Source organism: Erythrolamprus reginae, chromosome 1 (genome assembly GCF_031021105.1).
Source record: "Erythrolamprus reginae isolate rEryReg1 chromosome 1, rEryReg1.hap1, whole genome shotgun sequence".
NCBI lineage: Eukaryota > Metazoa > Chordata > Lepidosauria > Squamata > Dipsadidae > Erythrolamprus > Erythrolamprus reginae.
The window spans coordinates 172,729,602-172,754,449 of NC_091950.1; the positions used below are offsets into that span (position 1 = coordinate 172,729,602).

The 24,848-nt window shown below is 37.0% G+C and overlaps 1 protein-coding gene across 4 annotated transcripts in view; it reads right to left on the reverse strand.

Moving 5' to 3' along the window:
* The window catches only part of ZEB2 (zinc finger E-box binding homeobox 2), a 196,881-nt gene that overhangs the window by 23,379 nt on the left and 148,654 nt on the right, over positions 1-24,848 (reverse strand). For all 4 annotated transcript variants that reach the window (XM_070731488.1, XM_070731491.1, XM_070731489.1 and 1 more), the window contains exons 4-8: positions 20,339-20,410; positions 11,899-12,087; positions 10,973-11,187; positions 8,090-8,198; positions 1,021-2,993 (exon numbers count right to left, since the gene is read on the reverse strand). In XM_070731488.1, the coding sequence (XP_070587589.1) occupies positions 1,021-2,993; positions 8,090-8,198; positions 10,973-11,187; positions 11,899-12,087; positions 20,339-20,410 (2,558 nt within the window). The remainder of the gene's footprint in view (positions 1-1,020; positions 2,994-8,089; positions 8,199-10,972; positions 11,188-11,898; positions 12,088-20,338; positions 20,411-24,848) is intronic.

The window sequence follows — 24,848 nt, forward strand, 5'->3', positions numbered from 1 at the left end:
CTATAACATTAAACTATACCTGATTTGAGCAAACATATTTACTGGTGTGTCAAAGTATTAATGGAACCTAATGGATCATATAGGAAAGTTTGTCTGTTTGTCTGTCTGCTTTTGTATCAATCTACCATACCTCCTACCTATGAACGAATTTCATTTGATCAAAATACCATATTTCTACATTTGCTATTTCTAAACGGTTAAAAACAATGTAAGACTATAGTTCAAGGATACAGTGTATGCTGGTTCTGAATGCTCTGGTTTAGTCTTCATTATCTCGAGTTAAAGACAGATCTTGTAGTAGATAATGTGGAAGCTTCCTACCTGAAACCTAGATAGCCACTATTAAAGTAGAGGAAGTAGGTGTGATCTATGAGCAAGTTTCCTAATACTACCTAGAGTTTATAAAACAGCATCCTAATTCAAGATTTAATCTTTTTTAAAGATTTCAAATCATTAGATCCTTCTGCATAAATGCAGACTATGACAGATGCTCCTTAAGTACTGGAATTTGTTTAAGAGTCTTTCCCCAAAAGGTCTGTGAGACAGAGGAGTGGGTGGCACAGAGATATGTGAAAAATAGATAGGTGAGATGAAAGTAAGTCTGGTCTGAGGATCTTCATAAACCTTTTAATAGCTTTATAAAGATTAGTCAGAACCCATTATAAAGAGCTTATTGCTGTATTATCATTGCCACATAATTCTCTGAGAAATTCTAAGGACCGTGGTGAACACTTTACCAATGAAGCCACAGAACGGGGGGTGGGGGTGGGATGGAGACAGGGTGTCACTCAGGGTTATATTTATTTTACATAGAGAAATATTATTTCCTCTCAGCAGCCTTTTCTTTGCCACCACAAGCTTACTAGGAAAAGCTTTCCTGCATATGAATTCTTGCCTATCTTTAGTTTCATTTCTCTTGCTAAACCATCTACTCATTAAAAACAAACTAAATGAGTCACAAAAGTTTAGAATGAGGTTTCATTAACCCTTGTACATTCATGAAATAAGTCATAGCCTTACCTGAAATCCTTGCTTCCGCTGGTACTTTCGTCTTTGCTGCATGTCAGCAAAGGTAGCTGCTCCAGTTGGGTATGTATAGGCCATATGTGGTAGGAAGCTCATTTGATCTATTCCAGGATATGGTCGTAGGCCAGGAATGCTGGTCTGAACTGGAGGCATAAAAGTGGCTGGGGGAAATGCGCTCTGTGGTGGAAGTGTGGTATATAAAGGTTTGGCACTAAAAGGGTTCATAGCAAATAGTGGATTAGTGCTTTTATCCAAACTGTTTGAATTAGAAAATTCTTTCTTGATAAAAGTCAAGTTCAGTGGCTCATCTGAGGTTTCAGACGATGAAGAAACACTGTTGTGGTCTACATTTACACTATTGGATTTTGTTTTGTTCTTTGTAGCTATAATGTTTTTGGGTTCCTTCATTAGTTTTGGTAAAGACAAGTCCAAAGGCTCAGCCTGAAGCTCCTCAGAGGAGAAACTGTTTGGAGTGTAAGAACTACTGTGGGAGTTTTTAGAAGATGTGGAAGAAAGATTTAATGGCGAAGGAGTATTGCTCCTGGAGTGGTCCAATTTCTCAACTGGTTTAATATTGGTAAAGTGAGTAGGTTTTGTTAGCCTGAGAGGAGTATCACAGTTAGTAACACTATTATGAAGTTCAGCGATAGATGGTGATGTTATAGAGTCCACAGGCTTTATAGGGGATCTGGCTGACAAAGAGTCTTTAATGGAAGTGTTGTTGGTGGCAGCCAGCACCACCTTGGCATTGCCCCTTTCCAGAGGTGGCGACCTGGGAATTGCGTGTTGGTAGACTTTTCGTTGTTCAAACCATTCCTTCACAAATTCCTGAGGAAGGCCAACGGCAATGGAAATTTTCAGTAGTTCATCAGAAGTTGGCTCCATATTCATAGCAAAATACGCTTTAAGTACAGACATGTGGTCCTTGTATGGGTTGATAGGGATAGGCATTCCTTTCTCAGAAAGTACAGATGATAGGAGGAGAGCTTGCTTATCAACAAACATACCCGGTTTGCTAGGAGCCATATTTTCATGAGGTTGGAGGACTGCCTTGATTTCTTCATTCATCTTACAGAGGTACCGTTCATGTTGATGCAAGGGAATGGGTCCAGGAAAACTTTCTTTACAGAATTGGCAAGAAAAGGGAGTGGGTATATTGTGGTTTTCTATCATTTTATCTTCAGTCACCAAATCTATTAGGGTGCGTAGCTTTTCTTTCTTAAGATTGTTGAGCTGCCTCCTTGAATCCGTAGTTAAACTCTGGAGACAAGCTTTGGCTTCGTTAACTTTTTCTAACGTATAGTCAATAATACTTTTAGTGGCACCATTATGGCTGACTACTGGAAGACCCACAGGTGGAATACCAGGAGAAGTAATGCCTTGTTCCTCTTGCTGAGAACATGGGTCCTTCATGTGGTAACCTTTCAGCTTGGAAATTTCTTCAGAGCTGCAGTCCATTTTCTGCCTAGAAACGGTGTTGTCTACAATCTGCAGGACCTTCTGCACTTCACTTAAATTGCTCCCCATTGCTGGGAATCCAAGTAACTGTGCTTCCATTCCCATCCCTAAGTGCTGCATTGGACTTTGTGTAGAGGCATGGATTCCTATTGGACTGGTTGCACCAAGCCTGCCGTTCATGAATGGATTAGCACCAGCGAAGCCATGAGTTGTCATCAGAACTTTGTACTCATTGAAATCTAGTGGTTCTGTTTTTATTTTAAGTAAGCCTGACTGTTCAGACATACTAAGTGGTTTTCCGTTTTCCAGCTTGTTCCTCAGCTGTGTAATGGCTGAATTAGTAGGTGAGGAAGATACAGAATTAGGAGAAGAACCCGTCTTGATATTGTTTCTCATTCGACCATTTACGGAGATTAAACCAATACATTTCTTGCTGCTGATGTGTGAACTGTATGAACCAGAATGGGAGAAACGCTTCTTGCAGTTGGGACATTCATATGGTTTTTCACCTGCAATGAAGTTTTCAAGATTAAATTTTAGTAAGTCACAAACTCAAATGGTTTTTTTAGGTTTCTGTTGCAGCAACTAGGTTATAACAAGCTAGCAAAGTTTGTGCATTTCATTTTATATTTTCTTCCTTCCTACCTTTCAAATTATGTTTAAGCCTCTCAAAGTGGAAATAATTATCTAAAATATTTAATTTTTTGGTACACCTAATTTTGATTGCTACTAACAACTGGGTGGGTGTGTTTTTAAAAGGGAATAAAGCTTCTCCTGCAATGTACTTATGCAAATAACTTTGTAAAACCTAAATATAATAATCTGTGTAATACCTAAATAGAGTGGGCGGAGTATAATTTTGCAAGGCTTTTTTAAAAGCCCAGGCAACATGCAGTTTGAAAGAATTTACTTTACAACAATTTCTCTGTTTGAATAACTCAGCGCTGAATTTTCTAGAAATTATTTTACCCTATGTAAATGAGTTTGTGACTGTTAGCTGTATCACATTCTAACCGAGTCTACCATTCGCCCCGAGTCTTCGGAGAGGGGAGGCATACAAATCTAAATAAACTAAACTAAACTATAAGTATGTTCACTTCAGTGGTATGTTGCTCCCGGTTCAGCCCAATTCTATGAACGTGCAAAAGCTCCTGCGCATGCACAAGCCCACTGGCAAACCATAGAAATGGGTTTTAGAACCCACTACTGGTTCACTTAATAATAATAATTATTATAATAATAATAATTTATTAGATTTGTATGCCGCCCCTCTCTGAAGACTCAGTTGCCCCTTTCCCTCTCTTACAACATCCTAAATTGAAACAAAATACACACTGCCTGATAACAAGTTATAGATATTTATTTGGCTTTTAATTGTTGATCCTTCCAGATGGGAAAATATCAAAGAGTAGTAGATATCTCTCCAAAGCAAACAGAGTTTCTCTCACACTCTTGAATTCTTTCTTTCCTGCTTCCTCTTTCTTATCCTGTCTTTCCTCTTTTATAGATTATGGTTTCCACAAGTAGATAGGAATGCATCAATGATAGCCTTCAAAAGAATTAGTAATCATGGCTTAATTGGGAAACAAATTATGTTTCATGCAAGCCACAGTTGTGTGGAATTTAGTTGTAAGGCAGAACAATGGTCTTATAATGAACCAGGCACTGAAGGAAATTGAACAGATAAGGAAATAGAAGTGAAGGAGGCAAAATGAGACTCCATTTTCTGTCATTCTGGAATGAGTTCAATAATTCAGAATTTGAAGGCTAACTATTTATGGGAGCACATGGAAAACTATAACGAGATACAGAACTTTTCAGTGTCCATTGTATTGAGCTTTACACAATGCATCAAGGGTTACTGTTCAAAGGTTGTGGGGCTAGGATCTGTTTTAAGAGAGGGGATCTGGAAGATTAATGGGGTCCAAAAATATTTGTATTTTTGGTAACCCAAAATACTATTACATAATAGTATTCTATATACTACTGTATTATGTAATGTTGGACACAAGAGAGATGCAGAATGATAAACGCTATGTTTAGTATATATCAGAGAAAAAAATCATGTGATATCCCAGAACTTGAAACTTTTAAAGCTGAGGATGAGTGGGGTGGGGGAAAGATTGGAAGGACCAAGAATCAACTCATCTGAATTCTGCCACACAAAATCTCTAGACAGATTTCCTCCCACTTTTTCCCACCTTCTTAAAATCTCCTAATTATCTCAAGTTTTTCTTAGCCAAAGCAGCAACACAGCAATTATATGTCCCCTTTCATTATTCAGCACCATTGCCTAATAAATAATAACTATCAATGTCACTCAAACTTAAGGAAAAAAATACTGTAAAATTCACATAATCTATATTTTTTCAGGAACTATTACAGTTTGCACAATGTGAAAATGTAATAACATTTTCCCTTCAAATGCAACTTTTAAGTGGACTTTAATAGCCTATGTGCCTGTACATAAGAAAAATATCTACTATAGCCTGCATTTTTGGTAAGAGCCTTCAGGATATCAGAACCTTTAAGAAATTTAAATTTAAGAAATGCATAAGTACACCAGCATGCCTACCGTCCCTGTCTTATTTGTTTGTTTGTTTGATTGATTTATATGCCGCCCCTCCCCATGGTCTTACTGTCCCTATTTGTACTCATTTCATGTCTTCATGTCCATGTTTATACTTATACCTGTTATCTTATTATACCTGTTATACATGTTTGAATAAATATAGATAGATGATAGATAGATAGATAGATAGATAGACAGACAGACAGACAGACAGACAGACAGACAGACAGACAGACAGACAAATAAATGGACCGCATTTACATAATATGTCGAATTACCAACCCCCCAGTCATATTTTCATTTAGTATGTTGTACCAAACAATTTTGTTAATTTATAGGTCAGTAAATTGTGTGATTCAGAAAATTTCTGATAATTGAATAAATCACAATAGCTTAACTACAGGTAGGCATGTTTTGTGAACACAGCCCTAGTCAAGTACACCTCAACAAATAAAGCTCATACTGCATTTTTTTAAAAATGAGCATTAAATTAGACCTGCTGCTAGAGTCACTTATTCATTTTTAAAGTTAAAGAATATTTCTATGCAGATTATTAAAATAAGTGCAATGATCCATCAGAGTTAAGTGATTTTAAATCCTAGTTAAAATGAAGGAGGAATCTCCGATTGTCCTTCTATGAAAAGAAGGTTTAGTCTTGCCTATCATTAGAGTAGCAATTTCTACTTTTAAATATAAGCAAATGAGAGCATCTCATGATGTCTGCATTCAGAAAACAATGTTTACTTAAGCAAAGAGTAATGAGAATAATCCAGGATCAAATTATGATCCTGGATTATTCAAGTATATTTCAACCTGTAGTTTAACCATAATTTAAACACCGTTCCTGAAGATTTGGTATTGTAAATAAATTTCTTCTAGTGGGAGAGAAGAGAGAAAGAAGAAATGTCAGCACAGAATATTCTCATAGTGAGATATGGTGCTTTGTATTTACATCTGAATTAAATTATTTGCTTGAAAGGGCATAATTTCATTGGGACTTAGAAGTTCTTAATTTTGGATTAAAATTTCCCAGGGCTGATTTACTTTTTATAAAGCAACATTCATTGCTTGATTTTTAGATACATTTAAGCGAATTATTAATGTATTAAATATTAACAAAATATTAACAAAATCTGCTTTCTAAGGAATTCCAATGTACAGTAAAGTTCGAGTCTATAAAATATCACATTGAATGATTTAGTTTGGTTTTTTGGCAACATATATTTGCCTATAGAAGTATGAGTAAAGACCCCCTTAGAATGAAGTCAGTCCTTGTGACAGCATATAAAAAGGGAGGTAATAATATGGAAATGGATCATCATTGCCTGATTTCCTATTGCTCTCCCATCCAGTATAAATATGTATAGAAGGACTGTCAAATTTGCAGCTGATGGACCGGATGGGTCACGCGCTGGCCATGCCCACCCGGTTTAGCGAAGGGAAAAAAGTTGTGATACGTCATGTGACAATGCGGTGAGGATCCGAGTTTGACACTCCTGTTCTATAGGAATTAATGAAATTTACTGCTGAGTAAGCTTCTCAGTGGACTGGAAAGATGTATAACAATTGTAATGGAAAGCTAGAATTTTGAGCTTTATGATTTCCCTAGGGAAAAGTTCATTTAGATTTTCATATACTGAAAAATTCAAATGGTGCAATTTTTCCCATTGTTCTGTGACATAATGTAAAACATATAGGAGATCAAAGAAATAACTGGTTTTTTTATTTATTTATTTATTTACTTATTCATTCATTCATTTATTAAAGGAACATCGCTCCATTGAATAGACGCCAATTTGGAAAGCTGCAGCCAATCTTTGATGCCTGATAAAGAGATGTCAAAGTTTGCTTTGCTTATCTAATCACTCCCCCCCCCTTTGGAAAGATAATTTACAGATGCTGCATACTTTTAAGGATATAATGAATGAAAAAATCCTATGCTATGAACATCATCCACTGAAAAACTGAATAAGTTATAAAAGGCTGGTTTCACTTGCTGGACTTTGCTCTTAGGTGTGTTGTTTGATACCGTGTTTCTCCCAAAATAAGTCCCTGTCTTATATTTTTTTGAACTCTGAAATAAGTGCTTGGCTTTATTGCCATGCCCTCAAAAGCCTGATTGGGCTTGTTATCAGGGGATGTCTTATTTGAGGGGGAGTATATAATTAGGGTGGTATCAATTAATGAAACATGATTTTAGGGCAGAGAACCCTTCCCAACAAAACTATTGTTTGTTATTCGTTTACCATAGTAGGGGAAATAGAGATGAAATGCTCACTTTGTTCATAGTTTCCTGACTTATTCCTGGTTTGCCTGTATCTAACAACTTTATAGAAACATGAAACAAAAATAATTAAAAAGGGAGGGGAGGGAGAGAAAAAACTAGGAATTGGCCACACAAGCCATGATAAATTGATAATCAGGCTTATCTGTAGGATTGAACTCCTCAAGAAACTGTGCTTAAAATAAATATTCAACTCATGGCCAGCTTTCATATCACCTTAAACATATCAAGTGTCGTCACATATAACATTAAGCCCAAAGACAGCAAATTATAGTATGCGTTTGTTGGAATAGGTCAATATCCTGTTTATTGGGCTTCCTTGCTACTCTAAATTACTAATGTGAAAAAATAATAAAAGGAGGAAAGGCATCCATGAAAAGCAGATCTTGGTGGACTTCAAGGAAATCCAGCATATTATACTGCTGGATGGAGGATATTACTAATGCTCATTTCTAGAGTTTCTCACTGGGCCTTATATTTGAAAAATCAGAAACACCTGAAGAGGACAAAGAATAAGAGAATAAACAAATAATAGAATCAATATATCTCAAAGAGGCAGTGAGAATGTAGAAAGGCAGGCAAGCTTATTTCCTGAACCATGTGGGGAGTGAGGCTGAATCAGAAAGCGCTTATGAACTATCGGATGGTTCTAAATAAAGTTGCAGAAATCTTAACCCATCATCCTTTCTTGCTAAGAGTAAATTCATGAAACGAAATGCAAATGAGGGCCCTGAACTTCAAAGACTTACCGCTATGGATTCGCAGGTGTTCCTTCAGATGGTGCTTATATTTGAAGGCCTTGCCACACTCGGTGCACTTGAACTTACGGTTGCCCGCTCCTTGGGTCAGCATTTGGTGCTAGGAGAGTTAAGACGCCAGCATGAATTTTATGCAAATATATGGCTGGGAGCATGTGCATAATTATATATAAAGGGGGAGGGAAGGAAAAGGACAGAGGGATAGAGGATCGCATTTGGAGGAGGAAAAAAAAATATTTAAGCAGCTTTGTATTTATTTGTCCAAGTAGAAGCTCTGCACGGATGTTTGTTAGCTTCATTGGTGCTGCCATAAAAATCAAAAGGTTGGCAGCAAACCTGGAGCCAATTTGAATGCATTTTCAGCATTTGCCTTGGAATTTTATTAAGGCATGTAATGTTGGGAAGAATGGATTTTTAATTTTTAAGAAGAAACTAAGGTTTGTTACACAGCTAGCACGCTGTAACTGTGTGTAATTTTTCATTATTGCAGCTTAAAAACTGTACCTCTGAAACCCTTTCTCGTGCCTCTGAATCATTCAGCATTGTGATTACATGCAAGATTTATTTGTTATCAGATGCAAAGGGTGATCACACTGAGGGGGGGGGGAATCCCGAATTTGACAATTAACCCTTTTCTTTCTTTCTTTCTTTCTTTCTTTCTTTCTTTCTTTCTTTCTTTCTATCTTTCTTTCTATCTTTCTATCTATCTATCTTTCTATCTATCTTTCTTTCATCTATCTATCTATCTATCTATCTATCTATCTATCTATCTATCTATCTATCTATCTATCTTTCTTTCTTTCTTTCTATCTTTCTTTCTTTATTTCTATCTTTCTTTCTTTCTATCTATCTATCTATCTATCTATCTATCTATCTATCTTTCTTTCTTTCTATCTTTCTATCTTTCTATCTTTCTTTCTATCTTTCTTTCTTTCTTTCTTTCTATCTTTCTTTCTATCTTTCTTTCTTTCTTTCTTTCTATCTTTATTTCTTTATTTCTTTCTCTCCCTCTCCCTCCCTCCCACCCTTTGCAATGCAAAGTAGTCAGGACAAAACAGGAGGGAAGGAGTTGGCAGAAAGAGCAAGTTAAAAAAGCAGCATAAAGATAGAATCAAACACAGCTGACCTTTCTGAACAAGTGAGAAAAGTGCTGTGACTTTGAATTCTGACCAAGAAAAAGAAAGAAAGGAAGAAAGAAAACTGCAGTCATCTAGTCTGGATGTTCAAGGTAGGAGGTCAGTCTTCCCCCACCCCCACCACACACACCATACCAAACAGCAATGACACAAAAGACTATTGCAGAAAAGACAGCCCAGAAACGGTATGACAACTGCTAGGGTGTGCTGAATCTTCCCACATTCCTAGTGAGACAGATGGTGTTACATGGGACACAGGGAGGGTTGTTCAAACAGCAGCAACCTTCAAAGATCAAGCAGAGCCCAGCCCGCCGAGCCCCATTGAGGGACCAGTGCTCATATGTTGCTGAGTTGCATAAACAAACAGCAACAGCTGCTTTGTCTCCCCCCACAGCCCTCGGAGGACTACTATAAACTTTAGTTGTGCCACTGTTAATATGATACAATCATTTTAATTTACTAATTGTAAATGCCATGAGCAAATGAGGGGACTTTTCAACACCAAAGCTACCATTCGTAATGCGCCAACACAATCACACTCTCACATGTGAAATGTAAGGCAGTTAGAAGGGATAAACATCCAGTCATTTCCCTTCTAGTGTTTTCATGGTTAGAAGCAACAGAGAAAAAAGCAAGGAGAAAAAGCGATGGCGTCTTAATATTTTGCCACGAAGGTGGCAAAGTAGCAGATTAATACCCTCTTGACTCTTTAAAAGGAAATATTATGCTAAACTCTGCCCCAATGGTAAGTTTACTGATTGCGGGAACAAAATGAGAGATAAGAATAAATAGTCAAATTGCTTGATTAGAACGTAAGCCTGATACATATAACTCCAAATAAAAATGTTTTTTAGTTGGAGATTCCTGCTAAGGTACACTAGTATATTTTCTTTTCTTTTGAATAGAAATAAACTGTATGATTGGGCATAGTTACACATCAATGGGATTTGTATTATAATACATAATAATGTAGCTAATTTTTTAAGAAGCAAGTCTCAAAAATTCACCTTTGGTATGTGAAGATCTTTCTAAAATAGCACTTTTGAGTAACTTCTTTATTAATATAATAAAGTTGAATAATAAATGTATATCAGTTTCTGTCTGATTAAATGCAGTGCATATCTGATAATGGAATCATGTTGATTAATAGCAGATATGATGCTGTGGTATATACATTTCAGATGTCTGATAATGTCATCATTCATTGTTAAAACAATCAAAATGCATGCAAGATATCTATGCCACAAAATTTACTCAATGTCCTAAACTTTGGGGAAACATACATGTGTGGCTTAATAAAAAGTTAGGAATGATAAAAAAAATATTAGAAGATTCTTGAGATAGGTTTGAGATCATATGGGGTAAAAAAAGCATAGTAAAACTTGATGAAAAATAGGATTAAAATTGCTGATGTTTAATAATTGTATAATTAAAATGCCACAATTTCATTCACATTTTGAGGAACAGAAAAAAAATGAAACTAAAGTCAAGTTTAAGTGCAAATAAAATTTCCAAATTAGAAATTAACACACTCATTCGATCGTGAACATAAGACTATTAAATCATATTAGAAGAGACCATCAAAAAATCATTTAGACTTCAATTAAAGCTATTACCATTAAAAGATCTGCATCTTCAAAATGCCATGAAAAATTAATAATGATTGCCAATCAAAGCAATATCATTTCTCTAAGGGGTTATTATAGAAAGAAATCACTTAAAGTCAGCCCCCCCACACCTGATCTGTCCCTGGCTTGTGCGTCACCATATGCCGCTCGAGCTGGGTGCGGTAGGCAAACGTGTAGTTGCAGAGAGGGCAGGGGAAGTTTTCCTCGTTCTTCTCATGGCGATACTTGATGTGCTCCTTCAGGGAGGTCAAACGCTTGTAGCCCCGGTCGCAGTAGGGGCAGGTCAGCAGTTGGGCAAAAGCATCTGGAGTTCCAGGTGGCAGGTCTTTAACCAAGAAACATAAGAGAGAGAAGCCAGATGAAAGGTCAGTAAATCAATGGCAGCTAATGGGCCTATTGCCCACTGCAGGATGGATTGACAAAAATCACTCCAATCTGTCTACACTAGAGACCCATGATTTCTACCTAGGCTGAAAACCACATCAATCTTTTTTTGACACACTTGAAAAAAGGAAATTAAAAAAAAACCTTGGATAAGTTCACGCTTTTGTAATATTTTATTCTACCTGCTGTACTCCTAGAGAGAAAAATAGACAAATTGATATTTTGTTTACTTATGCCGCTTGCTAAATTACCAGTTCTTTACTTCCTTATATACTAGCTTCATCCTCACAAATACTTCTTTTAGCAGGTTTTTTTCCTCATGGTTAAAAAGTCAATCATTCTAGAGTAAAATTAAAGCAAGTACACCAGTCCTTTAAAATATAACCTTTCTTTTGTCTGCTTTTGCTTTACCTACAGAACATTCTCAATTTGCTGACTCAAATATACAGTATATATATATACATACATACACACACACACACACACACACACACACAATATGCTGAAATTACAGTCCCAGACTTTGCTCATGAAATTCCATGCTTCTGCAGCTGTTCTTCAATTTTAAGGTAAACATCCAGGCATGTAGTGCATTTATAATTGCAACAGCTGCAAAAGGTCAGGAGTGGCTAAGAATGAATTCTGTCCTCACCGTTTTCTTCTTGCCCATTGGCCTCTGGAGTGCCAAGGCGAGACAGTTCCTCGGGGGCTTCTGGGTAAATAATGGCGGTATCACTGCGTTGTAGGTACTCTGCTATACTGACTGTGTGTCCATCTCCTTCCTCCAGTTTTCTCTTAGTAAAATATTCTTCAAAGTCTGACGTGCAATTTGCATTCTTAACTAAAATGGAAAAAAGGGACAAGCAGGGGAAAAGATAAAAAATAAAGCTCCATGTTCATCCTCTGGGAGATTATAAAACCCTCTGTGGAACATTTTGAGCTTCTTCTTTGGTCACCCTTATCTTCACCTGGTTCATTTCACTAATCAGAAAATTAATAACTAATTTTCTTCTATGATGGTGATATTTACTAATGAAGAAGGAAAGCCATGCAGAGCACAGCTTCTGTATTGCTAGAAATGTAAATGGGCACTCTTGTATTTTAGAAGGGATATTTAAGGACTGATAAACAGACCTTTATTTATTGATTTATATGTGTAATCTATACACAGAAACATTCTCCTCCATTTTTTAAAGTATGCACAGAACCGAACAAATTGTTTTCATACTTTCACATATTCCAGTTTAACTTTACACTCATAAAATAAATATCAAACTTCAATAAAGTAAGTACAGCCTTACAATTTTGCTCTTTGTGCTTAATAAATGTTAAATTGTTGCTTTAGATTTAGCTTCTCCAAAAATCTATGGATTAGATTTGATGCTTCTAAGTCCTTTCACGGTGGGGTGGGCTTTTTTTTGACAGATGGTTTAGGATGTTTGCTCTTACATTTTGCTGAGAGATAGACCTTTCATGCTGGACTGGGTCATAGAAAATGAGAAGAGAGTATTCAAGAGTAATAAGTAGTAATAAGAACTGGAACTTAGGGTCATTGATAAACACTTGTTCTGAATTGTATCACACTCAGGTGGGAAATAATGCTACTTTTCCCTACAAAATAAGCCCAAGAAACTCAAATATGCTGGAGATTTGAAGTTCTCTTGCAAATGAAGCAATGCATTTTGGCTATATAACTCTGTGAAGTAGAGTCTTAAAATTATTTTTCAATCTACAGTGGTACCTCTACTTACGAACTTAATTCATTGCGTGACCAGGTTCTTAAGTAGAAAAGTTTGTAAGTAGAAGCCATTTTTCCCATATGGAATCAATGTAAAAGCAAATAATGTGTGCAATTGGGGAAACCACAAAGAGGGTGGAGGCCCAGTTTCCTCCAGGAGATTTCTAGACAGACCCCATGGAGACTTCTCCCTGCCTTTTCTGGCCCTGTTTCCTCTCAGGAGATTCCTAGAAATGCCCACAGAGGCTTCTCCCTGCCTTTTCCAGTTACAGTTTTGGAGGTTCGGCTTTGTAAGTAGAAAATGGTTCTTGAGAAGAGGCAAAAAAATCTTGAACGCCTGATTCTTATCTAGAAAAGTTCATAAGTAGAGAAGTTCTTAGGTAGCGGTACCACTGTACATTGAACATTTTCTTATTTTCTCATCAAATATAAATCTGTTTTATTTTTATTGTTGCTGAAATGCCTCTAAAAACAATGTCCTCTATATCATGAAGTATCCTTTTTGCTAAAACAAAAAATTCCCCCTCCTTTTTTAATGAACATTAAATATAAGAACAATTTGGGGAAAGTTCCTAATATTTAAACCTACTGTACAGAAGATCTTGCATTCAATTAAAATGATATCAAAAAGACTTAAGCACATGTAACTCAGAACATGTTTTAACAGGAAAATTGGACATTGAATTTTACTTTTAATTTATGTTTTAGAAAGCATATTTCAGGACTGATACAAAGACTTTTATTGTAATTTAATTTATATACATATATATTATGACCCTATCAAGTAACACTATTCTGTTTATGTTTCTCTAATATCAGTGATGTTTGCAAAGAAGCCATCAGTTGCACAACTGCAGAGACAGGTCATTGCTTAGTGTGTTAACTCTATAAGACTATATGATATCCTTCTGTGGCCAACATTGATAAAGATACATAATAGAAACATAGAAGATTGACAGCAGAAAAAGACCTCATGGCCAATCTAGTCTGCCCTTATACTATTTCCTGTATTTTATCTTAGGATGGATATATGTTTATCCCAGGCATGTTTAAATTCAGTTACTGTGGATATACCAACTACATCTGCTGGAAGTTTGTTCCAAGCATCTACTACTCTTTCAGTAAAATAATATTTTCTCGTGTTGCTTCTGATTTTCCCCCCAACTAACCTCAGATTGTGCCCCCTCGTTCTTGTGTTCACTTTCCTATTAAAAACACTTCCCTCCTGAACCTTATTTAACCCTTTAACATATTTAAATGTTTCGATCATGTCCCCCCTTTCCCTTCTGTTCTCCAGACTATACAGATTGATCTTTCCTGATAGGTTTTATGCTTAAGACCTTCCACCATTCTTGTAGCCCGTCTTTGGACCCATTCAATTTTATCAATATCTTTTTGTAGGTGAGGTCTCCAGAACTGAGCACAGTATTCCAAATGGGATCTCACCAGCACTCTATACAGCAGGATCAAAATCCCCCTCTTCCTGCTTGTTATACCTCTAGCTATGCAGCCAAGCATTCTATTTCAAGACCGCCTTCTGCCGCACGAATCCCAGCCTTTGAGACTGCCTTCTGCTGCACGAATCCCAGCGACCGATTAGGTCCCACAGAGTCTGCCTTCCCTGGGTTCCATCAACAAAAAATGTTGTTTGGTGGGACCCAAGGGAAGAGCCTTCTCTGTGGCAGCCCTGGCCCTCTGGAACCAACTCCCCCCAGAGATTAGGACTGCTCCCACGCTCCTTGCCTTCCCACCTATGTCACCAGGCATGGGGAAATTGATTCCCCCTCGGCTATCTCACTTTGAGTTGTGTGATGGTTCTTTCACAAGCTCCTAAACACCCACCTATGTCACCAGGCTTGGGGAAGTTGATATTCTCCTTAGCTACTATGATTTATGTATGGTTTGCTTGGGTCGTGAGATTAATTTTTATGATAAGGGTTTTAATCTGTTTTTAATATTGGATTTGTACATTGTGTATTGTGTTGTGAGCCGCCCCGAGTCTTCGGAGAGGGGCGGCATACAAATCTAATTTATTATTATTATTATTATTATTATTATTATTATTATTATTATTATTATTATTATTAACGTTTTCTTAATTGTTCTGTTTTTAACATTGGATTTGTAGACTGTATTGTATTGTTTGCTGGGAGCCATTCCGAGTCCTTGGAGAGGGGCGGCATACAAATCTAATTAATAATAATAATAATAATAATAATAATAATAATAATAATAATAATAATAATAATAGCTTTCCCTACCGCCTGACCGCACTGTTCACTACCCCTAAATCCTTCTCTTCTGAAGTTTTTGCTAACACAGAACTGCCAATACAATGCTCAGATTGAAGATTCCTTTTGCCCAAGTGCATTATTTTACATTTAGAATCATTAAACTGCAGTTTCCATTGCTTTGACCACTTTTCTAGTAAAGCTAATGTATCTCAGGGACGGTTTCCTCTTACTTGGCTACCAGGGTGCTGTGTGAACATCATCGCATTTTGTGCACCGCACATGCCCCCTCGTGCAATTTTGCTTCCACACATGCATGGAAGCAAAAAAAAAAATCACTGAAATCTTGCATGCACAAGCATCCCCTTGTGAGATATTGCTTCTGCACATATGCATGAAATTGAAAAAAGCCAAAAGTTCATTAAAAAAACATGGCACCACATGACCGACTGGCAAAGACAGCACCGGAGCCATTGCATGCAAATTATGCAATTGGCAGGCTGCTACTAAAAAGGCGCACCCGACCGCACTGGTAGGAACCTACCATTGAAGTATCTTTACATAACATGGTGTCCTGGTGTGGACCAACAGAGATTTCAGTCATTAGATCAGGGGTGTAATTTTCCTCATCCAGCCCATTTCCCCAGGCTTGGTACTCGAACAGTTCTATCTTTTATATCATCACAAATGTTTGGGATCAGATTCCAAAAATGTTTTATCATAGCAAAAATCTAGGTTAAATAATTTGGAGCTGGCAGTTGTTCATTCCTTTGGTATGATATTTTCTTTATTTATCGTCTTTAATATTCAGGATGATTTAAAAAAGTGTCCCACTTCATTTCAGTGGAAAAATAAGTGAATAATATAGTAAAAAAAAGTTTCCTCTTCTGATTTTTTTTTTAAACTGCAGATTTCATATTAAGTTGGTTTTAGCTGGCCTATAATCATAATTCTATATAGTAGCTGGAATTGCCTGCTTTGATAATAAATGTCTCCTTAATTAGTAAACCTGTGCATTATTCAGTTTCTGTATACAGTGATACCTCGTCTTACGAACTTAATTGGTTCCGGGATGATGTTTGTAAGGTGAAAAGTTTATAAGATGAAACAATGTTTCCCATAGGAATCAATGGAAAAGCGATTAATGCACGCAAGCCCCAAACTCACCCCTTTTGCAAGCCAAAGCACTCGTTTTTGCACTGCTGGGATTCTCCTGAGGCTGCCCTCCATGGGAAACCCCACCTCCAAACTTCCGTGTTTTTGTGATGCTGCAGGGGAATCCCAGCAGGGGAATCCCAGCAGTGCAAAAATGGGCACTTCGCTGGCAATGGAAGTCCGGAGGTGGGGTTTCCCAGTGAGGGGAGCCTCAGCAAAATTGCAGCATCGCAAAAACACGGAAGTCCTCGAAACCCCACCTCCGGACTTCCATGTTTTTGTGATGCTGCAATTTTGCTGAGACTCCCCTCACTGGGAAACCCCACCTCCGGACTTCCATTGCCAGCGAAGTGCCCATTTTTGCGCTGCTGGGATTCCCCTGCAGCATCGCAAAAACATGGAAGTCCGGAGGTGGTGTTACCCATGGAGGGGAGCCTCAGGAGAATCCCAGCAGTGCAAAAATGGGCACTTCGCTGGCAACAGAAGTCCAGAGGCGGGGCATCCCAGTGGAAGTGGCTTTGGTTTGTAAGGTGAAAATAATTTGGAAGAAGAGGCAAAAAAATCTTAAACCCCGGGTTTGTATCTCAAAAAGTTTGTATGACGAGGGGTTTGTAAGACAAGGTATCACTGTATATTTAAAAGAATTCAGGAACTCAGTCAAATATTTATGACTAACTTACACAGCTTAAAAATGGTGGGATTTACTAAATTGACAGATTTGACAGTAACAATGTTTGCAGCATGATGACATGGTAAAAGGGTAGTATAAATATCAAATTTTATATGGTTGTAGGTAATGGATTAGAAATTTTTTGTGTTACTGTAGGTGGGTGTAAAATGTCTTGTTTTAATTAAAGACTGGGGCAGAGTTTCCTTAAAAAGTTGGGAGCCTAACATCATACTGTATCCACTCTCCATATACCACACTCAGGAGAGTAGATATTTACAGGAAACATTTCAAGGGCTGGGAGGCCAGTTATTTCTTATGGGAACTCTTGCTGTGAAATGAAGATAGCTGCTCCTAATTGGCAGCAAAGCTAATAAAACTACAGCCCCCATTAAACAGGAAGTGGCAGGCCATCATTGATATACACAGATTAGAACTGAGGAATGATCAGTCCTTCCAACTTGCCAACTTTTACTTCTGTTTTCATCTTTACTGAAAACTCCTTTGCTACTTAAAGAAGAACAAGTCGTGTTCCTGTTACTATTACCAGGAAGGTGAAGGTACAAAGGAAACATTCTTTGATTTTCAGCTATTTGTTCATCCATTTCCTTAAAAAATATAATGCAGTAGGTTAAACTAACATATATGCAAATTGTGACTAAATGTAAAGCAATGTATTTTAAAAGATGTTCACATTGTGAAAGCCACTCAAAAGTGGCAGCTAATTCCGGAATCAAGAGACTCATAAATATCCTGATATGATTTTGTTTGATTCTTTTTCAAAGGCTGTAAAGCACAATATCTCTTCATAGAAAGCAGATTTCAATCATTCAAAGAGAAAATGACTCAGCCAGTCATGTAACTGAGGGATTGAGATACCAATCATTTTACTGGATTTATTCTTATTCTTATTCTTATTCTTATTCTTATTCTTATTCTTATTCTTATTCTTATTCTTATTCTTATTCTTATTCTTATTCTTATTCTTATTCTTATTCTTATTCTTATTCTTATTCTTATTCTTATTCTTATTCTTATTCTTATTCTTATTTATTGGATTTGTATGCCTCCCCTCTCCGCAGACTCGGGGTGGCTAACAACAGTAACAAGACAGTATAATCCAATACTAAAAACAGTTAAAACCCATTATATAAAAACCAGTCATACATACAGACATACCATGCATAAAATTTTAAGGCCTAGGGGGAAAGTGTATCTCAGTTCCCCCATGCCTGGTGGCAGAGGTGGGTTTTAAGCAGCTTACGAAAGGCAAGGAGGGTGGGGGCAATTCTAATCTCTGGGGGAGTTGGTTCCAGAGGGCCAGGGCCGCCACAGAGAAGGCTCTTCCTCTGGGTCCCGCCAAGTGACATTGTTTGGTTGACGGGACCCGGAGAAGATCCACTCTGTGTGACCTAACTGGTCGCTGGGATTCGTGCAGCAGAAGGCGGTCTCTGAGACAATCTGCTCCAGTGCCATGAAGGGCTTTATAGGTCATAACCAACATTTTGAATTGTGACCGGTTCTGTATTTGAAGACTTTCTAAAATGTAAGTTAATTTGCACATACTGTACATGTTTATTACAAAATTAAAACAATTAATCAATGAATGGAACAATTTGCCTCCAGAAATTGTGGTGCTCCAACACTGGAAGTCTTAAAGAAGAGATTGGACAATCAATCCTGCCTGAGTAGGTGTTGGACTAGAAGACCTCCAAGGTCCCTTCCAATTTGGTTATTATTCTAGTACCCTTCTTTTTGCGCTATAGTTGATATACATTGAAACATAAAGTGACTTCTTTTTACTCAACCTCAATTCCAATATGCTTTTAATATGCTTTTAATTTTCACTATTTTTTCCCATTAGGTATTAGACAAATAAGTCGGTTATGCTGTCTAGTAAGAATATGTGGGTGGGTGTGCTAGCATTAGAGATGTGTGAATGATGAAATGCTAACATTGTGGTGCCACATTCATTCACAATATTTTAAATGAGCATTAAGATGGAAACCAAAATATGGAGAATGGGGAACAACTTGGTTGCTTTATTGGAAACAATGACTATGGTTTCCTTGTATCTCTGAAGTTACATCAAATTACACATACAGTACTAGAATCATGCAGCAAAACATTGCTCATTATGAGGACTAGCTGAGATATAGATCTAGGAAAGATATAGGTCTAGGAAAGACTTTATGCTCCCAATCAAACCCCAAATATTACTTGCTTGGAAGCCAAGATTTTTTATTTGATTTGAGCACTGCCCATCTTATTTCATGATGAAAGTGGGAACTCACTTTCAGAATCTACTTGTGAACTTTTTAGCTATTTCTTGGTTACCCTTGTGTGTGATGGAAAATATTGATAACTAGATAAGCTTTTGGGTGGATTTAGTAGAATACCTTGATTGGAACAAAATGAAGTCTTACAAGACAAAACATTTAATACAGTTTAAACTAAGCAAAAAAAATTTCCCCTGAACTGAAGGGAAATTAAATCAGTCAATCCTAAAAGAAATCAACCCTAATTATTCTTTTGAAGGACAGATACTGAAGCTGAAACTCAAATACTTTGGTCACCATATGAGAAGAGAGGACTTATTTAAAAAGACCCTTATGTTGGGAAAGATAGAAGACAAAAGGAAAAGTGGACAGTGTCACAAAGTGTCACTGACATAATGAACATAAATTTGGGGAAACTGTGAGGCAGTGGGAAAGGGGGCTGTTGTGCCATGGTCCCCGAGGTCATGAAGAATGGGACACAACTTAGCGACTGAACAGCAAATCTAAGGAAAAAAAGTGATAACTCAAGAACTAAGCTGCATTGGTATCAATATTCCTTTCTTCTCATCAATAAGAAACATATTTCTGAGAAAAGTATGCAAAAAAAAAGTTGAGAACATGAAAAGCATCCAAAATAAAGACAAAGTTTATTCAATAAAACATTTTGGTTTGGTGTTTCTACAAAATGCATACCCATTCCATTACTAAGAATATTTTAATATCTGTCATAGAATAGTGGATCTTTCTGGACTGAATTTCAACATATTGATATTGGGAGACAAAAAGAGAAAAAGGAAAAGGAGAAAAAGGTAAGGCATATTTTGAAAATGTTCCTAGTAAGACCAGTGGATCACTGATTTGCATCAGGATAAACTACTTGGGCAAATTTTAAAACATTGGTTATTGGACGTGTCTCAAACTATCATCCAGGAAAGTGAAGGAAATGTTGAATTCTTTCTCTTTGTAAAACTTTTAAACAAGTTTCAAGAATACAAAATCAAGCTCCCAATATAACCCCTTACCTGTTCCATTGTTTCCAGTGGTTTGAATGGCAGTTTCTGGCCCCATGGTGTCATACTCTTCCTTCATTTCTTCTAAGAAAGAAAGAAAGAAAAAACGAGAGAAAGAAAGAAAGAATGTTTTCAGTGTCACATACCAACAGCATAGTAAAATACTGATCAAATGACAGTCAACATGGGTGACTGAAAACTTGTGAATGTCTGGTTCTGTTCAATTTTTTTAATGCAGTTGATCATATTTGTTGAATAGAAATCCACAACTTGCACAGAATGAATTTTCTCCCTATTTATAGTTATCATTCAGTATTTGTGTTTCTATTGAACAGAACTGGGATATTACAAATATGACAGCAGTTCCTTGATCCTAGCAGTTGGAAAGAGGTGTCCATATAATCACAGAAATTGTGATTAGATTTGTCCAGAAATTATGTGACAAAGAACTTTGCCGTATTCACTGGCAAAGAAACCATGGAAATGTACCCAGGATGTGAGCAGGTAGTTTCTAGCGCAGTGGTTCTCAACCTGGGGGTCAGAACCCCTTTGGAGGGGGGGTATCAAATGACCGTTTCACAGGGGTCACCTAAGAGCATGGGAAAACTCAAATTTTCCAAGGTGTTAGGAATTAAAGCTTCTATTCTGGTATCTTGGAACCTATTTTTACAATCAGGTGTTAAGAGTGGGAGTCAATCAGCCTAAAGCTCTGTTGGGAGAATTGGCACTGGACTTATGGTTGGGGCTCACCACAACGTGAGGAATTGTATTAAGGAGTCATGGCATTAGAAAGGTTGAGAACCACTGTTCTAGAGTTTAATTCTGACTACCTTCTTGATCTTTAAGGTACCACTTCTCAGGGCTAGAGATTGTAGCAATTGATGGTTGTGTTGGCCATTACATAACTGATTTTTACTGTGATGAAAATCAAAGTGGCATCAACAACTGCAATATTAATTGGCCTTTGGACAAATGATGAGAACAATTCTGGTATTTTATATAGAAAAATATTCCACTCGCAGCAAAAAAATGCAATCCTATAGCAAAGTTTTCTGAAAATGCATCCCAGTAAATTGAGTGGAAATTTCTTTTTAATAGGTAGGTAGGTAGGCACAAAATTGCAAGCTAAGGTTCTTAATGGGACATGCCTACAATCAGAATTAAAACAGCATTATTTTATGGTATTACGTTTACATTGCTTCGTTTTTCGTCCTTATTTTGTATAACAGCACAACATATTTTTGTATTGTATAACAGCAGAAGATATTTTTGTATTGTTTATATTGTCAGTTATGTTTAGCATCTCTTTAGTGGCTGCAGGTAAATTTTAGGAATAGTTCAAAAAATAGTATTTCTCTCTCTTTGTTAATAAGTCCTTATCTAATTATTCTCATGGAACTTTTTTCTTATGTACTTTATTAAAAACAGAACCTAAAAGTGTTGCTAAACAATGAGATGGGAGACATATACATTTAATAAATAACTACATTTTAAATATATGATGCTATTACACAGTAAAATCAGTATAAATTATTTATTTCAATGAATAAAATTCAAAATCTTTTTTTTTCAATTGTGTGAAAAAGTCTAACTAAAAGGATCCTGGAAATAGAATCAAACTATGTTTGATGATTAGGCATAACGGCTGAAATTGTTCATGTTTTTAGAAACCGTTCTTCCTATATGAAACTTAATATACTTACTGCTTTTAAACAATAAGCATTTCCATAACAATTGTTGGAAACCAGAAGAGTGTAAACAGAGACCTCCTTTTTCTTCATTCACAAATTTGTAATATCGTAGTATTTTAGTGTCTTATTGTACAAGTAATTAATTGATAAAATATTAGGTTCTGATGATGTCACTCTAATCAAAACTAGAGTCAAACTAACTTAACTTAAAGCTTTATAACTGAAATATTTTATTGACTTACATTTTATTACTATGTAGTTTAAAAAGAATTATGCTAAGTTAAAATATTCATGCAGGAGCAGGATTTAGTCTTTACAAAACCATATCTTTTACAGAGAATTGGTCTTCTGCCTTCCCTATATAACATTTCTACAGTACATCTTGATTTTAAAACCTTTAGAAAAATCAATGTACTGGTACATTGATTTAAAAAAAAAAAAGATTGTCACTTGAGATACACTGCAGCAGAGCTTCAGTATTTCTTGTGGCAGTTTACCAGAAAGCTGAATCAAGGTACAGCTCTTGTGAGAGGTTTAGTGTTGGATATAAATATAGCTTGTGCTGATTTCCCCCCCTTCCTTGACCATATCATGTGATTTCTGAGAGAAAGTAGTCACAAGTTTGTTTCTATCTGAGGGCACATCTACCCAGTCACAAAGGGAAAAGAGCTTTTTTCTTCTTCTTTGCATAACATTGGTAATGCTAAGATTGTAACTTGTTTCCTTCCTCATCGTAATTTTCTTCAGTAGTTCAGAAAAGTTACATTGTGATCTATCTGCTTTCCAAAACTATGTAAATATTCAAGATGCAGAGAGTGGTGCTACTTTACTGGTGGGCAAAAATACTTTGAGAATTTTTGTAATTTTGTTAGTACCTTCCCCCCCCACCCCCTAAACTTCCTCAAATCCTTTATCAGTTACAGACCTTAATTTCAAAATGTTGTTTCATTATAAAAGAAATCCTATTACATAACCCAGTGATGGTGAACCTGTGGCATGCATGCCACAGGTGGCACGTGGAGCCATATATGAGGGCATGCAAGGCATTACCCTATGTCATCGCCAGCAGAGGGTGGGGGGAGGTTGTTTTTGCATTCCCCAGGCTTCAGAAAAGCTTCTGGAGCCTGTGGATAGCAAAAAATGGACTCAATGGGCCTACCAGAAGTTCTGAAAGTTCGGAGTCATAGGCATAGTCATAGGCATGCACGGGGAGGAGAGCATGAAGTGGGGGATTGGACACAATGCAGGAGGGCATTGCAATAGCCGCTCCGAATCTCTGGAGAGGGAGTAATAAATAATAATAATAATAATAATAATAATAATAATAATAATAATAATAATAATTAATACAAAGCATTGCATGGCCAGTTCTTGGAGAAGATTGAAGGCAAAGTGGATAAAGAAAAGACCTGGTCATGGCTTACACTCAAAAAGGAGACAGAAGGACTAATATTGGTGGCACAAGAACAGGCCATTAGAACAAATGCTGTCAAAGCCAGAATTGAAAAAATCAACAGATGATCCAAAGTGCAGACTTTGTAAAGAAACAGATGAAACAATCGATCACATACTCAGCTGCTGCAAAAAGATTGCACAGACTTACTACAAGCATAGACATGATGCTGTGGCACAGATGATCCACTGGAACTTGTGCCGGAACTACCATTTACCAGTGGCAAAGAATTGGTGGGATCATAAGCCCGAAAAAGTGCTCGAAAATGAGCAAGCAAAACTACTATGGGACTTCTGACTTCAGACTGACCAAATTCTGAAGCATAACACACCAGACATCCTGATTGTGGAGAAAAAGAAAGTATGGATCATCGACATCGCAATCCCAGGGGACAGCAGAATTGAGGAGAAGCAGCTAGAGAAATTAGTGAAATACGAAGATCTAAAAATCAAGCTGCAACAACTCTGGCATGAGCCAGTGAAAGTGATCCCAGTGGTACTTGGCACGCTGGGCGCAGTGCCAAAGGATCTCAGCGGACATTTGAAAACCATCGGAATTGACAAAATCTCCATCTGTCAATTGCAAAAGGCCGCTTTACTGGGATCGGCAAACATAATTCGATGCTACATCACGCAGTCCTAGGTGCTTGGGAACTGCCCGACTGGTGATGAAATACGAAATCCAGCACAGTGTTCTCGTTTGCTGTGTTGTATTGATAATAATAATAATAATAATAATAATAATAATAATAATAATAATAATAATAATAATATAGGTGTGGGCACATGCACATGTGCTATCGTGCTCATGCAGGCCCCTTTGGCACCCGAGCAAAAAAACCCCATTTGCCATCTCTTAAATAACTTCTCAGAAGCTCATCTAGGAATTGTCTTCTGTCTGTCTGTCTGTCCAGTTATAGAAACATATTTCTTACTTGTATACAGGAACCATGCAAAATAATGCAATCAAAACCTGGGACAATGAGATCACAATCTGTCTTGATCTGTTCAGCTATAGTAAATCCATCTCGACAAGGCTACACAATTTCTCTCATTTGTCCTGACAGTGACTGAGGTTTGGATGGATTTGTTTTTCAGAAGAGCACCTATGATTTGCAGGCTGCATCTGACTGAGAGCAATATGCCCCGACGGAGAACCCCAGGGTATATTTATTTTGAAAACACTTGTAAAAGTTTGCATTTTCCAGCCACCCCTGAGATAAAGGTTTGTAAAAATAAAGAGTACTTTCTTCCTTGAGATGAAGAATCCTTGAATAAGCAGAAAGAGGCCAAGATGCAGGTGATTTATTTAAGTCTGTGTCAGTGATAATGATGTCATGGTTTCCAGCACACTGTGTCCACCCCATTGTGGGACGAAA